This window comes from Misgurnus anguillicaudatus, chromosome 11 (genome assembly GCF_027580225.2).
Source record: "Misgurnus anguillicaudatus chromosome 11, ASM2758022v2, whole genome shotgun sequence".
NCBI lineage: Eukaryota > Metazoa > Chordata > Actinopteri > Cypriniformes > Cobitidae > Misgurnus > Misgurnus anguillicaudatus.
Window position 1 is genome coordinate 20,526,219 of NC_073347.2, and position 20,062 is coordinate 20,546,280.

A 20,062-nucleotide genomic window follows, 5' to 3' on the forward strand; every position below is an offset into this window, starting at 1 on the left:
TATTGAGTCTGTCTGGAAGATTCTGTAAAGGAGAATCGAGAGGTTTGGAGTTGTACTGATAATTTTCACTCCCATTAATACATGAAGTGACAGATGAACATGTGTTACGTGCTAATTTCCATATGCGCATGTGATCTAACAATTATAACGTCCCGCTTTTACATCACTGGGATCAAGAAAGCCTGGGTCCAGTGAGCCGTCCAGCTTGACCCCCATTAAAGGGCTGTCAATTGAAGAGCAGATGGTACCCACTCTCTGTCTCATAGCACCGAAGGGGGGTGGCCATGGCAACCGATACATAAAGGCTACCCCTGAAGTACTGAAAATGCTTGTTCTAATTTGTTAAGTACCACTTCAGCGAATTTGATTTAATCACTACATTCGGGTCTTAACACAACTGACATCAAATAAAACATTGCAGGTGTCCAAGGAAGACAGTAAATCTGATCCTGTGGTCTCAGCTCATATGCCTATTAACTAATTGAACACAGGAACACACAGATTTCAGAGATACTCGTAAAATAACTTAATATCAGTGATGTTCTTGATGATTGTCTTGTTCAGTATCAAAAAACGTAGTCCTGGACAGATTATACCGTAACACAATAGTACACTAAAGGTCACAAAAGTCATTTAGCAGCATCAGATTTTGAGAAAGAATTTCTTGCGGTACAACAGGTAAGCGATGAAGACCCAGAGTGCTGTACCCCACAGGCTTTGGAAGAGCTTCTCCCAGTGGCTGTCCTGAAAACGCATCTCCCAGTTAAAGGGGAAGTAAAAGCCCAGTAGAGAATGACCCACATAAACAAAAATGGAATTCATTCCTGTAAACAAAGTAAGCAAAATAAAATTTCTTGGTGTTGGTGATTGTATAAAATGAAATGAGTTTAAGTATCTCTTGCATTCTCCTACCAGGATAAATGAAAGGTTGTCCTCCCCACCATTTCTTAACGTCCATGACAAAGAACATCACACCTAGCAACACAAAGGACATGAAGCCCATGCAGGTCACATATGACAGAGACCTGAAGAAAGAGATCTTGTTGATTACACATCAATTTATTTTTACACACCGCCAATCAAAACGCATCTATCTATAATAAGCCCTAAAGACGAGGCACCGCTTGTAGTAAATCGTCTCCAGACTTTGCACACAAATCTGCCACAACAACACCATCTCCACAAATCTCTTAGAGATGCACTGCATTATTTACTTTCTGTCAAACACTTCTTGTATCAGTGAGCACAACAGAGAACTACAGTAAATAATGGATGGAGACACTGTAGTTTTTGTGCTTAGAGTCCAATAAGAAACATAGGGATCCAAAGTGTGTCTTTGGCACCTGCTCAGTACAACCATGTCAATAAGTCACGTCCCTCTCTGTTCCTAAGTGCCAGGATGCCCGATGGAATTTTATCTAATGTAAAGTGGCTGCATCGCAGAGCATCGTTTATGTCAGCTGAAATCAAGCCAAAGACGACTCTTGGCTGGAAGTTAATTACTTTTAGGGATACAGACAGACATACTGAGGGGCTGAATAAGCTGCACATGATGGACTGCCCATACAAGTCAAACAGGTACTATATGTGCCTGTAAAAGGACATACAGGAGAGCACATACTGTCTGTTTGTCTGACATCTGCCAAAACATAATGACATTATGGATTTATTTTATCATTTTGTAATGTTCTTGGTCCTATTGTGATGAATGAGGGAGTTTGGCCTATGTGTGACCTCATGTTTATACCCTTATGAAACAGGAAGTCATAGTTGACCACAGTGGCAGCCGGTGACTTCTTTTACGAGGACGCACAATGCGAAGCTCATCACATGTATGTATGTAGCCGTCATATGTGGGGCTCGTCATTTCAAAATATGTGTTCGGCGCGTCATGTAAACTTATGTGCATCACGTGTGATGTCAAAATACGAGCCTGCTGCAGAAACGTCTAAAGGGTTTATGATAAAAAGCGTTTGCCAGATACTCGCTTAATCTCATGTGTAACCAGAGTTTCGTTTTAAAGGAATAGTCTACTCATTTTCAATATTAAAATATGTTATTACCTTAACTAAGAATTGTTGATACATCCCTCTATCATCTGTGTGCGTGCACGTAAGCGCTGGAGCGCGCTGCGACGTTTCGATAGCATTTAGCTTAGCCCCATTCATTCAATTGTACCATTTAGAGATAAAGTTAGAAGTGACCAAACACATCAACGTTTTTCCTATTTAAGACGAGTAGTTATACGAGCAAGTTTGGTGGTACAAAATAAAACGTAGCGCTTTTCTAAGCGGATTTAAAAGAGGAGCTACATTTTATGGCGTTATAGCACTTTTGGGAGTACTTCGACTCGGCGCAGTAACACCCTCCCTCTCCCATTATGAGAGGGAGAAGGGGAGCGGACTTTTCAGGCGAGTCGAAGTAAATAGGAAAAACGTTGATGTGTTTGGTCACTTCTAACTTTATCTCTAAATGCTACCATTGAATGAATGGGGCTAAGCTAAATGCTATCGAAGGGTCGCAGCGCGCTCCAGCGCTTACGTGCACGCACACAGATGATAGAGGGATTTATCAACAATTCTTAGTTAAGGTAATAACATATTTTAATATTGAAAATGAGTATTAAGTATTAAAGTATTAAAGTATTAAGACAGTATAATACTAAAGAGGAAATTTAAAGATCAGTGTAGATAAACATTTCGGTTTCCAACATTGTCAGAAAAACTGTCCCAAGTTTTCACAGGGGCAGTACCCTTTAAAAAGGTCTTAATTTCATTTAGGTACAGATATGTATACATTTGGTACTAATATGTAACTTTTAGGTACTAATATGCACTTTTTGGTACAAAATTGTACCCTTTTTAAAAGGGTATACTGCCCCTGTGAAAGCTAGGCAACATTTTTGGACCATTTGTAGTAATAATTGGGGAAACGTTCATTCATTTTGGGGTTAAACATGATAAATGTAATACGACTTAAATTACATGCAACTAACCCTAAACCAAACCCTAATCCTACAACCCAGTCTCAAGGCAAGTCCTGATATAGTAACGAAAATTTTGATTAATTTATTCGTGTTTGATGACACGAATTTCCGCTGTTTTTCGTGTCCCTGGAGACAAATGTCTTTTTCGTCTTTCTCAGCACGAATTTCTATCAATAGCTGTTTGTGTCTGTGGCACGACTTTCTTTATCGTTTCATGTTATATTTTGTTTTCTCATCGTTCTTTTCTATTTTTTGACCATTGTCGCTTGGGGTTTGGGTTAGAATCACTTTCTGCGACTTCCTAACCCAAACCCCAACTCTAACCCCAACTCCAGGCGAGAATAGTTTTAAAAGCGGACGAAAAACATGTAGAAACAAATGCATAAAATAACGTCCTAACGCAAACCCGGAATCTAACCCTAACCCCAAGCGACAATGATTTAAAAATAGAAAAGAACGATGAGAAAACAAAATATAAAATGACACGATAAAGAAAGTCGTGCCACAGACACGAACAGGCATTGATAGAAATTCGTGCTGGGAAGGACGAAAAAGACATTCGTCTTCAGAGACACGAAAAACAGCGGAAATTCGTGTTATCTAACACGAATAAATTAATCAAAATTTTCGTTACTATACTGTAACACGACTTGCCTTGAGACTGTGTTGAATCCTAACCCCAACCCTATAGTAAGTACATGTTGTTAATGAAAATTACTTAGTACTTAAATGTATAATTACACTATAACAGTGATACCATAAAATAAAGTTTTTTAAGAGAGATTTTAAGTTCTTTCCTCAATTTCTTTTTTTTACAGATATATGTACTGGAAAATAGAGAATGCTTAAATATTGTAACGGAAAAAGTAGCCAAAAATTTCAAGACTTTTTACAATGTGTAAATTTGAAAATATCACAATGGCGTAATTGTGTGTTGTAAATTTCAGGCTATGAATTATTTTGAGGTGTAAGGTGACTGAGGGGCTGACCTCATCCTGTTCAATTTCACAACAGGCTGATGAGATAGGACACAGTTTGGCAAGATATATAGTAGGGGAAATAAAACCGCTCACTCTCTCCTGGCTGTAAAGAAGAGTGATCTAGTTGGATGCATCACCCGCCGCGTCTCACTTTTCTGCCAGTGGGGGTGATTATTTACAAGGCGTTCTGTCATTAGAGGTAAGTAAACGCGTGTTTTAGCAGCCTCTGATTTGTGTCGGCTGGAGTCTCATCCTTTTTTTTTTGTGGATGGAGAAGTGGCTGGATTTAGAGGGTCAGGAAGCACTTACCAAAGGTTTTTATTGACAGGTATAAATCCTTCGTCTCTTGTGCACTTAGAAAGGATGGCTGCAGAGATTCCCTAAGGGTCAGAATAAAGCAGATTTCAAATCAATGCAGACCTGTAAAGCACTATCAGACACAAATCCAGCACCACCATAAAGATACAAGCAGATTAGCTTAAGCTCCTGAGAGGTGAGTCCCTCCATGTAACATACAAAATGCAGTTTCATCTCTTCATTTCTGTTGTGTAACTTTTTTGCATTTGTTCATTTGCTTTGTATTCACACTTTATGGACATGCACAATCACACACAAATCCTAAACAACAAACTTCCTTACATTTACATTTGTGCACTTTTCAGACGCTTTTATCCAAGGCAACGGTGCATTACATTTAAGCATTGTGTGCATTCTCTCTCAATGCACACAATGATGAAATGTAATATATATAGATATATAGTACAATCTTAAATACTAAGATTAGTATTGATAAAACAGGTAGAATTGTTTATTCATTTAAAGAAATATTATCCCTTCGCGAGGGGGGACAGTTCAGCATCCAAAGCCGTTTGTTAGGAGGATATTCATCATTTGTATAGATGACAGAATCAATGGTGTGGAAATAGCCTGGCTGGCTTTAGATTGAGTCTCCAGGCTATGCAGGCAGGATGTGGGACAATCACTGCTATGTGGGGCAATCGCTCAATTTCAATCTCAAACTGCGGAGCAGTGATCGTTGAACTTTAATTAACTCAGGACGCTTGTTTATAAGGACACCATGCAAACAGCATTAGATCATTCTAAGATCCGACAAAAGAATCATGCAAATAGTAATAATAGCCCCGCCCCCAAACACATTGCTTGTACTGTACATGGGGGAAATTTTATTTTTGCTTAACTAGGATGTTATGTGTGTCAAGAGCACATTACAAGAGCACCTGCATGTTCAAGACCTGCTGTTGAAAACATTTTCAACTCTACATGCTTCCCAGAGATGTCAATGATAATTGATTGTGTGCTTCTCTTATGAGATTCACAAGGTTTATCATGAAGTCTTAAATGCGGTCTTGTTGTTGGCTTGAACCATTAGTTACACTGTATGCTCTGCGGTCCAATAAATCTTCACGCATATCTATTATTCTGGTTAAATGAGTGCTGAGAAGTAAAGAGGAAACACTGTATTTAAAACTCCTCTACTTTCAGCACAGAACAATAAGAAACCTTCAAATCTTGCTACCCTCATTGTCATATTTGCATCATCTGATAAATGAACAAAGACAACAGATTAAAATATTTTGCATTCGCTAATTTATATACAAAGCTCTTTTTGTTTCACATCAGAGGCTGTGGCAAAGTGTGAATTGTTCTGGCATAATTTTTTGCTATTGGCTAGTTTATTTTATCATGCTTCGCCTGTAGGCAATGTGAAATAAATCTCTGTTCATTTATTTCAGCACCTCGAGCGGTGTGGTCCCGTAACATTGGCCAATATGATTCAACATGGAGCTATAATGGCCCGATTTGTCATAGAACTTGGGAATAATGAAATTTAAAATACTGGGATCAGGAGACTGCTGTGGGTCTGCTTCACAACAAGCTCTCTCTCCCAATATATTATACTGTGAATTTCATGATAAAGCTAAATAGATTTAAGAAAAACATACACAATTAAAGCATTAGTTTTAATTAGGTAATTTCTGCACCAATAACATTTCCAAGCAAAATACCAAAAATAATGATAATTAATAAATAATGTTTTCAAGTTGCCATCTTTTATTTTAACTGTCCCACTTCAGTCGTCCATTGGTTGAGCCAGTGTTGCTGTCTCAAGGTTGTCAAAATGCTCAAAGACAAACAGAGCAATGCTTTAATTTGGCAGGTGCTTTTATCCAAAACGAATTACACTGCATTCAAGATACATTTTATCAGTATGCGTGTTCGCTGGGAATTGAACCCATTACCTTTGCACAGCTAACACAATGCTCCATCAACTGAGCTACAGGAACATTCAGACACAACAATAGCTCTTCAAAGGCATAATGTTCTCACTTTTGGGGGAAATCAACACACAAATGGCTTACATACAACTGTGTCTGCACCCATTAAGTTGAGATTCAAAGCCTTCTAAGCAAAAACATCTTGGAAAAAAATGGCTCCCCAAAAGCAATGAAGTAGTACCATACTGTGAATCTTAGCAAAGGAAAGCAATTCTACAGGAAAAAAAACTCCCAGGACATTGCCTTAGTTTTCCAGAGGGGCTTAAATTGGGTAACACTTATTTTTCATAATAAAATGAATTAGACTTAATGTCAGTTTAAAATTGAAATTCATATAAATACACTCAAACAGTGTGTTGATAAATCATTTGTCATAAATGTATAAAACAAATGAGATGCAAGCTTTGCTAAGACCTAGCATTCTTGCTTGCCATTTATTACCAGCAGTGCAAGAATGACAGAAAGCAAGCAAAACCACTGCTAAGAAATGTGGGCCATGTGCCCCAATCATCCCCAGCTTTATGTCCTGAGTTAGCCAGACAAAACTCCTCCATCAGCACCTGTTGTCTCCAGAGAGATCATTCCAGCAGCTCTGCCACCAGAACTCCAAAACAAAACCGCAGCAAGGTCTTTCATGGAAGAGAATCTTAAAATGTGCAGCTCATTTTCTTCTAGCTGCTTTAAACAGCATATGCTGTATCGTGCAAAAAAATTCTTCTTTAATAACCTTGAAAAATGGCTAACGTTTCAGTCTAGATTAAACGTGCCATTTAACTTGAGCTTGCTTAACGTGGCATGGGTATGAAAACAGACAAAGACCAATACAGACGTTGGGGAATGTGGAGAGGGTTAATACCTCTTAATGCTCCTGCATGCTGCAGATGAACTGCTTTTCTGTAAAGGGTAAGACATCAGTAAATGAACTCTGTTACTTTCTTTGTCCCAGTGCCTCTGAAAAACATTTCTAGTAGCACATGGCCATTTCCCCTGAGATATGGGTTTAACATCCTTATGCACTTCCCACCCGACCCAGCTTCTGCTGCCTTTGTCTGTGGGACCACCCAAATTGAGCACTTATAGTACCTCGCAAATCTGCCAGGCTTTCACTATCATCATATCAATCTAAGATCTAATTATTTTCTTTCAAGAGTGCAAAAAGGTAATCTGCAGGCTAATTTCAGGTCATTGCATATTCTAGTTTCTCGGCCATAAACATGCTAACTTTTAGTCACACAAGTTTCGGTGACACTTTACAAAAAGGTTGTATTTGTAAACAATTAGTTAGTTAACATGAACTAACAATACTTTTACAGCATATATTAATCTTTGTTCATGTTCATTTCAGCCTTAACTCATAGGTCAAGCATTGTCAGTGTTGGGGTAACGCATTACAACGTACGTAATTTACGTAATAATATTACTTTTCTGAAGTAATGAGTAAAGTAACACATTACTTTATAAATGTATACATTAATATTTGATTTACTTATTAAAAAAAGTAAAGCGAGTTACTTTTTAGTTTAATTAATTCAATTTAAAAATAAAATAATGTACTAAATTAAACTGAAAATAGTAACGTAGAATTACGCACTCTGTGCACCTGAGCGGGAACAGTTTGAGTCAGAAACGGAGATGGCATGCCAGAGCTTGACATTTTTGCGATCATAAAAAACACCTGCAAGGCCTGAAAGAGATCAAGGCACAGCCAAGTAAGAAAAAGTAACGCAAAAGTAACGTAAGCATTACTTTCCATGAAAAGTAACTTAAGTAACGCAATTAGTTACTTTTTTGGGGAGTAACTTAATATTGTAATGCATTACTTTTAAAAGTAACTTTTCCCAACACTGGTAACTGTTAACATTAATTAATGCATCATGAATTAACATGAATAACTGTATTAACATTATATACTATATAATATATAACTATAACCTTAACAATAATTAATGTTGAAAAACTATATTATTAGTTAATGCATTTAAGAATATTTACTAATACAACCTTATTATAAGTATTACCCAAGTTTCTCTATTATGATTTTTATTTATTTTCCTGGCACTTTAATGTATTCGAAAAATGGTAACAAAATTAAAAGTAGGCAATGACTATTGTGGCACGCTGGGAAATTTAAAAAAATATTTTCTGCCCAAACTTATTGCTTTTTGGACTGTGAGCTGCTGTTATATAGCTATATTTGTTGGAAACTAGGTATTTTATTTAAGTATTGTCTGTGTGCGTCTTAAATAAAAGTGCTAAATAGAAAGTACCTACATCAAGTTAAACCAGAGAACCAGTTGAAATTAAAATGCAGTATTAGCAGTACAACCACTAAAACCACTAGATATCCATGAGCTGAAAAAGCCATGTGGTCCGATCCCAAGAGGGGTCTGATACCGATCTCTGCCTTGGAATTCATTTAGTGCATATATACGCATATCATATGACCTCTACCTATTTCATTAACTGTCTACAACTACAAGCAATATAACACTTGCACAGACAGGGCATTGCTGTGTTGCGTATTCATTGCTGATGAAATCTGTTAAATAGAACGGAGCAATTTTGTTTCTAAGCGTCCACGTACCAGGATGAGGGCCCACACCAGAAATCGTGTCAGGATACTGCGATTCAATTCGCGGAAAAACAGAAGAATCTTTCCAGCCTGAGGACAAAAAGACGAGGATTATTTCTGGGCTTAGACTAAATACTTTCTCTAAGAATTTAATTAAATTTGAAGCTAAATATTTCATATGTATTAGAATGATCCGTATTAGGCCTAAGTAAACTAAAAAAATTCATATCAAACAGACTGGCAGATGATATTATCATAAGTCATACTAATATCGTGTGGATTGGAGAGAGAGAGAGAGAGCAAGAGGATGTGAGAGATGGCTGTGTCCCTGACAATAAGCTCAGGTTTCACCGTTCCCCGCACGGCTGTGAAGTTGGCCGCGCTCACTGATGAATTTGGTGATGACGAATGCCCCTCAGCTGAGGACGCCGGAGCGGACGAGCACAGGCCGAGAGGCTGACACCTGCCGTGTTCTCTAAGACATGTTGATTGACGGGCTTGGCTCTAACTGTTTTTTGCCTCCGCCCACTGGGATTTCAGCAATGCGGCAGAGTTTGCATGGCAAGTTCTCACCGGTCACCGGGGCATTGTCACAATCAAAGGGTGAGAAACTTTTCAGACCTATGCCAGAGACGTGCACATCTGTCCATAACAAGAAGAACGACTGACAAAGAACAGATGTCTGTCTCAGAAAGTTGCAGGGGCCTCAACGCAGTATTGTAGTTTTGTCATTGTTCGCTATTACTGAACTAGGAGTCAAGTTAATCAATGTGTCAAGGAGAGAAGACGTAAAAAATATAGTCTGTGAAATGAATTGTTTGGATATGTTTGGGCTTGGATTAGAAGGCCTTTGGTCCTCTGTCTTGTATAGTCTCATTTGTCAAGCAATCACTTCTGTAGAGTTGACTTTGGTGCACTTCCAGCATAACCTTTAGCTGTGTTTTGCTGCTCTTGTTGCTGCTGGTTACAATATTTGATATCGCATAATAATACGTCTCTAATTTGATTGGAAAAGAGCCGTTCCAAGTCCTGATATAATTTAAAACAGCAATGTTACATTATACTGTGTGTAGCACTTGTGTGTTTGTGGCCTTCCAGAGACAAGCTGTCAGTTTGTGATACTCAATGAATGATATGAAATAGTTGATCCCGCTGCTTTTGAAAAGCAAAATGAAACAAAACAACTAGCCATAATGCATCAATACTCTCAATGTTACAGGTGCACTCAATCATTTTTCTAACTGATGCATTGACCTCTAATGTAATAAATATAGTACTATTGAAAAATGTGTGCACCTTTAAATCCACAACATGTCAGAATTTTGTAATAAAATATCCAAAACCACTTGCACAATGTGATATATTTTATGCAGCTGTGCACTAACATTATCTATTCCCAAAAGTTCCCAAGGATTTGTAAATCGAGGGTAATTCCTATTTTAAAGGTGCAGTGTGCACAGTTTAGTAGGATTTAATGACAGAAATGCAATATAATATATTTTCAGTGGTGTATAAAGGCCTTGCGTGATGAACTGTTATGTTTTTAATACCTTACAATGAGCTATTTCTATCTACATACATCGCGGGTCACCTAAACAGACAAACTGCTCTACAGAGCACTATGTTGTCCCAAACAACGAATTTTTTGTCGTGTGTTGGCTACTCTAGCTTCTCTATGTGTTTTGAAAGGGAAGGGTGAACGGTGGATTGACTGTGTGTTCACACCAGAAGCGAATATGGGTGATTCTCACGAAAACTTGGTTTTAAAAATGTCAAGCATGAAAATTTAAAAATTGCTTAAATTTACTTTTTTTCCCACCAGACATTGAAAAACAAAGTCTGGAGTAAATGGGAACATTAATTAAAAAACGTTTACTTATCATTTAACACTTTTTGTAACATAATTTAAAAAATAAGTCCTAAAAAATCTCATTACCGCAACAGTCAGAAAACATCAACACTGACATATTTTCAAAATGACATGACAAACCTGAAAGAACATAATTTGGAGATTCTGCACATGCATTTAAAATCAAAGTATTATGCTTCTATTAATTAAATTAACATTTAATAAGCATCTGTTGCGGTAATGATAATCAAAATGTCGTGTAAGCATTCTGACAAGACAATATTTCAAATTAACTGTAAAAAAATGATCTTATCTGGTAGCCATCTTGAAGTAACTGGTCCATGTGCTTGGTCACTCAAAATCAAACTTTATTAAAATTCTGTATGTGTGCATAAACTGTTCTCAAAAAGTGTTGCGGAGGATAAGAACATCAGGCATGGACACATCATTTTCCTAATTTTTCTTCATTATTATTATACATGAATATTCAGTAAATATTTTTTCTGTCATTTAAAGTAGTCTAGCAAAACATCCATTTATTTTTTTTCTTAATATTTTTGTGTTAATTTGATTAAATTACAACATAACGCATGTTCAAACACAGCCGGACACATTGCGGTAATGAGAATTTCAGCAGAAAATGAGATAAAATTATAAATTCTTATGTTGAAATCACACATTGTGCAAGGTAGAACACAGTATTGTGTTAATTCTGATGCTTTTTAATGTTACTATATTACACATTTTAAAGCTAAAATCATTAGTGCCGTGGTGTTTCAATGGTTTCGTGAGAATCACCGATATAATGAATAAATCGTGCAAAGTTGGACGCTTGAACATTTTGAGTTAACTCGCTTCATTTGCTCGTGAAATTCAGACACAAATTCGGTCAATTTGCAAGCTTTTGCTTGTAGTTTCAATATTTGTAAATCAATATGTGATATATACACTCACCTAAAGGATTATTAGGAACACCATACTAATACTGTGTTTGACCCCCTTTCGCCTTCAGAACTGCCCTAATTCTACGTAGCATTGATTAAACAAGGTGCTGAAAGCATTATTTAGAAATGTTGGCCCATATTGATAGGATAACATCTTGCAGTTGATGGAGATTTGTGGGATGCACATCCAGGGCATGAAGCTCCTATTCCACCACATCCCAAAGATGCTCTATTGGGTTGAGATCTGGTGACTGTGGGCTATTTTAGTACAGTGAACTCATTGTCATGTTCAAGAAACCAATTTGAAATGATTCAAGCTTTGTAACATGGTGCATTATCCTGCTGAAAGTAGCAATCAAAGGAAGGGTACATGGTGGTCATAAAGGGATGGACATGGTCAAAAACAATGCTCAGGTAGGCATTTAAACGATGCCCAATTGGCACTAAGGGGCCTAAAGTGTGCCAAGAAAACATCCCCCATACCATTACACAATTGCATTTATGAGAAATTGAACAGGTGTTCCTAATAATCCTATAGGTGAGTGTGTATATATATATATATATATATATATATATATATATATATATATATATATATATATATATATATATATATATATATATATATATATATATCTTACCCGATTGTCCGACCTCCTACTTACTTTCTTCCAAGCAAAATTCTTTCTATAAAAATACGAAAATGTATCACACAACTCCGGGTGTCCACAAATAGCGAACAATGATTTTGTCCTCCATTGTTGTTTCGTATTTCTGCCTCAGCTCGCTACATCACGTCACTAATAGTGCAAGCTCTTGATTGGTTACCGCGGCGCAATTATCTGGCAAAGTTCAGATTTTTCAACTCGCACGATTCGCTCAAATCATGCGTTACTTGTTAAACGTGAATCGCACCGCAGGATGTCTATCACATCATTGTCTAGCCTTAACATGTAAATCACTTGCGCTTAATGCTTCATTACCGTCCATGAGACATTGGTTGCAATTCGCAACCTCACCACTAGATTCTGCTAAAATTTACACACAGCACCTTTAAGTAATGGCTCGTCCTCTTGTCATTGTCGCATATCAATAAAGTCATATCAGCGCTATCCTCGTTTTCCGCTTTTAGAAACTATGGCAACACAAGTGGACAAATTCGGAAGTGGTGTGATGGTTATACAGCATGCACGCAGCTTTGATCAAATGTACAGGTAATAAAAAATGTATTTACCTGCATCCCAAAGAAGCCCATGACTATGGAATTGATTGTACCCAGAACACCTTCTGGGTCAAAGGGCTGTGTTGTATGATACAAAGCCTGAAATGCAGATTAAACAGCCAATGTAACACACTACAAAATGCTGGGTTATTTTCAACCAAATGTTGGGTCAAAAAGGGACAAACCCTGTTGTTGGGTTAAATTAACCCAAAAAAGTTTATACTTATATACCCAACAATGGGTTTCAACCAAGCATTTTGGGTCTAAACAACCCAGCATAGGTTAAATGGGTTCTTCACTTTTTGATCAACGCTGGGTTGAAAAATTAGTTGTAAATGAGTAAAAATTCTCTTTTTTGTAAATGATTCTCACCTTGCAGGTTGGATACCAGTAGATTCTGTCCCCCAACAACCATCTGTCTATATAAGCGGCTGCTCCTCCTGTACAGTTGGGATATTGACCATCATCTCCAATCCCACCAGCCCCTAAATATCCACTAGCAAAGGTAACAACCAATGATCACCACATCACTCAAATTGCTAAAGACATGCAGCATTACATTCTACAACATGCTTTCAAATCTTGAACATTCAAAACATATCCTGTCCTTTTTTATTAAGGTAATAGGATTTAGAGGTCATCATATGCGAATGTTGTATTGTGTCTAGCAAAACAAGGACGATCTTTGTGAGGTCATTCTGTATTTTATTCAGACAGAGTTATCAGTACCCTCCATTTGAGCATCAATGTTATAAAGGGTCAGACGCAATGAAAAAGACTGACGGAGTTATAAATGGAAGGTTGAGCAGATAGAGGGGAGAAAAACAACGAGAAAAGGAGAGAAAGAAAGATGGATCCTTTCTTCCTTCCTCCTTTTAGTGCACACGACAGACTGAGATTGGCTAATTATCCCCTCTGAAGCGGCCGGCAAACACTCATAAATCACAGATCTCATAAGAGCTGCACAGCACGGGCTTGTACGACACGCACCCTCTTGCATTCGCGGTCACAAACACAACAGCACACAAACGATCGGTATATATATATATGCACATTCATGATGTAAATGTATGACATTAATGCTATCCCACATATATTCTCAGATGCCAACATAGCGTGTGTCAACCTCTGAGTGAATTAGCTTGATGTATGAATGACATTATTGGTTTTGTTTATAAAGGGATGAACTGCATTTAAATCAGGCTTGACAGACATATTAGAATGTAATTATTTAATGCACAGGATTTATATACTATATTACTGTGTTTGTAGTGTTTAATACGACAGTTAATCTTCTTCACAAATGTGTATGGTCAAAGGGTGTCACTAATATGAACTCACGTGGGGCAGTTTGGAACAGGCAGTAAGAATGTGACGCACAGCCACATGACTTCCAGTAAGGTAATGAAGAGCCATTCGGGCCAGTACAGAACCACGTCCTGAACAGGGTTCCACCAGTGATGCTGAGGGGAACATAGGGAAATCACAAATTCAGCTTTACTGAGATTGTACACTGTAAAAAAAATGCAGCATGAAGTTAAAACAACTTGGTTTTGCAAGTCAATTCAACACACTATTTTAAGTTTTGGCTTGCGATAAGTTGACATAACTTTAGAAGGATCTCTTGACAGAAATGCATTATAATATAAATAACTATATTATCTGTGGTGTATAAAGACCTTACATAATGAACTGTATTGTTTTTATTACCTTAGAATGAGCCGTTTTTAGCGCCACACACTCCGGGTACCCTTACATAAGAGTTGCCATCATGTTTCTACAGTAGCCCTAAACGGGCCAACTGTTCTACAGAGAGGACAACATGTTTGTCCTGTGGCGGCCACCAGATGCATTTTAAAAGTAAGGGGTGAGCTGTTGGTTGCAATATCACAATCTCACCTGTAGAATTTTACACACACCACCTTTAATTTTTTAAGTTAAAGAGCACCTATTGTCCAATTCACATTTTTACATTTCCTTTGGGGTGTAAGTGTGTATTAGTACATGTTAACGATATGCAAAAAGTACATACTCCAAAGTAAACGATGATGTGAGTTATCGTCTCCAAAATAAATCTCTTTTCTTGGACTACAACAAACACACGGATTGTAGGCAACAGTTTACTTCCTGGGATTGGTGATGTAGACAAGACTAACATTATCATAATTCCTCCCGCCTAAGACTTATAAGTTAACTTCTGTTAGCAACCGAATCTTTCAAACATGGTAAGGAGCGTACTGTTTCCTGCTGACGTCAGAGGTATTCAGATCAATCACAACATACAGATTAGCTGGCCAATTAGGGACACAAAGCTTTTCAAATTTGTGCGTTTCAAGAAGACAATCTGGAGCTACAAAAATGTACAATATGTGGAAAATAATGATTTTTTTTAACCATAAAGCACAAGAACACATTGTATTATCCCAAATACACAAAATAACATTGTTTTTAGCAATGAAATATGTGCTCTTTAAAGCAGTGGTTTTGGGGGCCCCAGTTTTATGACATTTTACGAAATACATTAATTTATCATGATTTCTGTGTAATTTAACCTACAAAAAATAAGGCTACTAACCAAAAGCACTACTTTTTTGTATAATTTAATGGTTTTTTTTAATTAAAATGTTGAGTTTTAAAACAGTTTATTGTCACAAATTTTCTCTGGGGGGCCGCTAAGGAATGCACCGTACACAAGGGGGGCCACACGCTGAAAAAGTTTGGGAACCACTGCTTTATAGTAACATAAAAATATATGTTGATCTGACAAAAATGCTGCATTTTTTTACAGTGTATAGGATCATACACGCATTGATTTTGACAATATTACAACTGATTTAATAAAGAATTCATCTATCAAAAGTTTTTTATCTATTTTCAGCTTGGTAACCAAATATAAAAATGTTTTTAGTAATAAATTGGTGTGCAGAATCGAAATTATGCCCCAATTGAGGAAAATGTGTAAAGATGTATATACTTAAAAAAGCATTTTTTATTTATTGATTTACTGTTTTTTATATTTTTTGCATAAAATAATACTAAATAATGTAAGAACATTCTGTGAAAATATAACCTTGATATTTTTAATATTGACTGAATATTTCAAAGATTGAAAAAAAAGTGAAATCAATCCCATAATTAGATGACTGGATTTCACAGACAAGGTCACGTGTATACAATAGTTTGAGAGTTTAACTTGTTTAGATTATTATAGCTTTAAAAATGTAATTACTATTTTTAGAATTTTTACATATTTTGACATGCAAAAGTTTATGTCTGTTTTAATAAAACTCAATGCAAAAACATTAAAGGGGCAATAAGTGGGATTTACCCCATCTAGTGGTGAAATTGTATTTTGCATTCAAACAGACAGTGCTTTCTAGCGCCTCCCCTTTCCAAATGCGTGTTGCAACTACGGTAGCCGTTATGTAATCGCTGATCCCCTTGTCCGTTGCAGCTGGTTCACGTGTTCTGAATGAAAACGCGTTGTGGAAACGCGTTGGTAAGCAAGTGCTTTTTATCCCTCTCTGCTATTATAGTTTATCAATACGGCGGAACGATATGGATGCCTCCTTGGACTTACCTGTTCAATGTAAGTAAAGAGAAGAAATTCTAAGCTTACAAAGAAAAGTCAGATCATTGGCAGAGGTCATTTGACACCAACATGGACATATTTATGAATAAAGACATTGATTTTGATAAATAAAATATTTAAAATCCTACTTACAGTCCCTTTAAAAGTGCCAGCAATTAAACAAACACATATTATAAACATTACACATTTTAGGCATTTCTGAATGCAGTTGCTGTAACCACTGCACTGTAAAAAAACATATCTGCCTTAATTTTTTGTTAATCAACTCAGATTTACCAGTCATTTCAACTTACTGTTATTTAACTTGGCAAGAGATGAGTTGCTAAAACTTGACATATTGTTAAAACTATTTATAAGTTATAACAACTCATCTGAAGTCAAGATAAATAATATTAAGTTGAAATGACTTGTAAATCTGAGTTGTTTAAACAAAAATATTTAAGGCAGCAAAGATTTTTTTTTACATTGTGCCAATTAATTTTTATTCAACCAGTGTCTTCCTGTAGAGATCTGAGAGAAATACGAGTCATCTAGTTTCACTAACCTCCTTCAAAGGGATCTCTCTATGGGGTGAGAAAGTTTGCATCAGTGCCAAGACAAAATATGTGAAACCCAAACGCTGGAGGACTCCGGGTATCCTTAACCAGGACCAGGACACTAACATATTTCAGCATGCACACACATATAAAAGATCAATTACAAACAATTCAAAATAGTCAAAATATATAGTATCAGAGGCTGTGATCAGATTTACATTTAATAAGAGCCAACAAGCTGTTAGTCTTATCCACAACATATACTGGATGGTAATTCTGTTCACCCTGGATGTATTCAGCTTATTTTAATTTATTTTATTATAAGACTAATGTCCTAGTCCCATAGAATACATCTCACTATTTTCCCTGCTCATCACACAATTCAACTTAAATATTTAAGTCTTTCCTTAAATTTCATATAAGGTGTCCGCAATACTTTCTAGGTGTCATGATGTGCGCTATACTGAAAAACAGATTTATGTTCACAATAATCCAGGCTAATGATGGCTCTGCTGACACAGACACAGGCTGAGGTGAGAAGTCTTTCACTGTGGGACTGTAGAGGTGTGATCAACCCTGCCAGAGACTAATCATGCTTATCTGATGAGGTGCTGGTGCGGAGGGTGATGTGAGTGAAGGATATAGAGTCCAAGATTGATGGTAATCTGCACATTAGTTAATTGAAAACCTCTTTGTGGCACGTACGGAGGGGCACGAGATACAATATAATACTGATCATTGATCCAACAAATCAAATAAAATGCGGAAACACTCCATCTCTGTGCACGGAGACAGGAAGTGGTTTGGGTGACTAATGCTATCCGTCAATCTGTAAGTCTCATATCCACACATACAAATCTGCTCTAGCATTGAGAACCAGCATACTGAACAGGATTGTTTTAATAAACAGCATTAAACCCTAAAATTACACATATTTATTATTAAGATGTGACATAATAACACAAAAAATGCTGGGTTGTTTTTAACCCAGGGCTGGGTCACTATTGGACAGAACACACTGCTGGTTTAAAATGACTCAACTGCTGGGTTGTTTTAACCCAACTGCTGGGATATTGTCAAAAACCATGTTGAAACAACCCAGTAGTTGGATTAAAACAACCCAGCATTTTTTAGAGTGAATGATACAAATATGCATCAAAAAGGTTTCGTATTGAACTTTTACTAATGTTTGTTTTCACAGTATGGTACTCCATACAATTCAGCTGGTCTGGATAAATACTCAAAAATTGTTAAATCGTTTTTTTTTTATCACAATAACACATTTAGGTTAACATGACTACTTGGGTTGGGAAAATATTATGATGCACGATTCGAATGCAGGCATGTTGAGGTAAAATGGTTTACAAATATCATTCTGGATGATTTACAGGCTGATATCAGTAGAGGTATCAGATAAGGCGAGAGTAAATTTTGCATTTTATGGCAAAAGCTGTAATTACATTACAGAAAGTTCCATAAAATCCACTGCCCAGCTGGCATGATGAAACCCTATCTGTGATAATTGACCATTAAAGCCAAGCTTGTTTTTGCTCTGTGCACCTCTGTTGAAAGTCCCCAGATATGATGATTGCCCATGGAAAGGATCACAATATTTTCGTTAACTTAGTTATACATCCATCTATCCAGACGGTTACAGTGCATTGGCTAATGTATGAGCAGCACTCCTCCCTGCACCGCTCTCTTTGCCCTCCATACTTAACCCTGACAGCCCTGATGTGCTATTGCAAGATCCTGGATCCAGCTTCTTTTCTTACATCATTAATGGAGGCTAATTGAATTTATTTGTACAATGAACATTTGTTGACTTTATATGTAAAGTTTTTGTATTATCGGGGGAAAATTTCACAGTTTGTGTTAATACTAATGGAAAGAAGGGTGCAACTGACTCTTGTCTGACTTCTGGCTAGAATTGCAATGAGATTTCTTCCTCTTTATTGTGCAATTAAAAATACTCACATAAGCCATCTCTCGGGCTGTAGTTTATGAAGCAAAACCCGATGAGCATCAGGACTACGGTTCTCCAGGATAACTTGCGAATGAGTTGCAGACGTGGAACACCTTTCCTATGCATTGAGCTGAATGACAGCACTACAGAAGTACCTATGACAAACACAAACCTTCCCGAAGGATTTGAGACAGTTTTACCACACTTAATACCTACTGTATATTACACATACATCACTCTGAATATCTCTGGGGGTGTTTTTTACCCATGCTGGGTAAATATTGGACAGCTGTGTGTTTTATCCAATATTTACCCATAATGGGTAAAAATACTTTTTTGCATTTTACTATTGATAATAAATAACTTATTATGGAGAATTTAAATAACATATCTGCACGTGATGGCATGACTGGTTAATGCGAAATATGCAGCTTTGCATTATTGATTTTTGCATGTCAAGGATGAGTAGAGGGGCTGGTGGTGTATCAATAGGAATGCAGAATATTTAACATATTAATATGTTTCCTGATGTAAACCCAAAGCTTAACAAATCTAAGGTTGAAGCTGCATTGCCAGACCTCATACAGAGAAAACTGCATTCAATTCATTATGCAGGACATTTTTTAACATGTCAGTGGATTTTACAAGCTTTATGTATACTTTCAAAGGGAGAAAGATTAATAGGCAAAGCATTACGAGGGACGCTGAGCTGAAAAAGTCTTAAATCTGTTTCATTTTGATGGGATATCCAACTGTTGGACTGAAGTCTCACTCTCTTCCATATTAATCTCAAAAATGGAAAGTAATAATTCTTCATCGATTCATTAAGTACGTGCTGGCTACTCACCAAGGCATCACGAGATCAGCTACTGTAAGACCTGTATCACACATAAGAAAAAAATACAAACAAAAGCACATATCTGGTTGATGCACGTCTACAGTTGTTTGATTGACAGGTAAAAATAATCATAATCACACCCAACTGTAAACAAATGATGTCATTGAGCACAGTTACTGATGATAAAAGATTGCAGGTCCTTAAAAACACTGTTTTCTCATTATTTTTCGATTTTCAGACAGCAAATGATTTATAAATGCTCATACAGCCATGACAGAGC

At 36.8% G+C, this 20,062-nt stretch overlaps 1 protein-coding gene across 3 annotated transcripts in view; it reads right to left on the bottom strand.

The window, feature by feature from the left end:
• Positions 1–353: 353 nt before the first annotated feature.
• Positions 354–20,062, bottom strand: part of LOC129415679 (heparan-alpha-glucosaminide N-acetyltransferase) — a 34,160-nt gene continuing 14,451 nt past the window's right edge. For 2 of the 3 annotated variants that reach the window (XM_055169757.2, XM_055169754.2), the window contains 10 exons: positions 19,792–19,822; positions 18,956–19,116; positions 16,987–17,099; positions 14,192–14,313; positions 13,223–13,346; positions 12,863–12,949; positions 8,848–8,925; positions 4,276–4,346; positions 913–1,025; positions 354–824 (listed from right to left, as the gene is read on the bottom strand). In XM_055169757.2, the coding sequence (XP_055025732.2) occupies positions 643–824; positions 913–1,025; positions 4,276–4,346; positions 8,848–8,925; positions 12,863–12,949; positions 13,223–13,346; positions 14,192–14,313; positions 16,987–17,099; positions 18,956–19,116; positions 19,792–19,822 (1,082 nt within the window). In that variant the 3' untranslated portion in view covers positions 354–642. The remainder of the gene's footprint in view (positions 825–912; positions 1,026–4,275; positions 4,347–8,847; positions 8,926–12,862; positions 12,950–13,222; positions 13,347–14,191; positions 14,314–16,986; positions 17,100–18,955; positions 19,117–19,791; positions 19,823–20,062) is intronic. The other variant, XM_055169756.2, reaches the window with a different exon arrangement.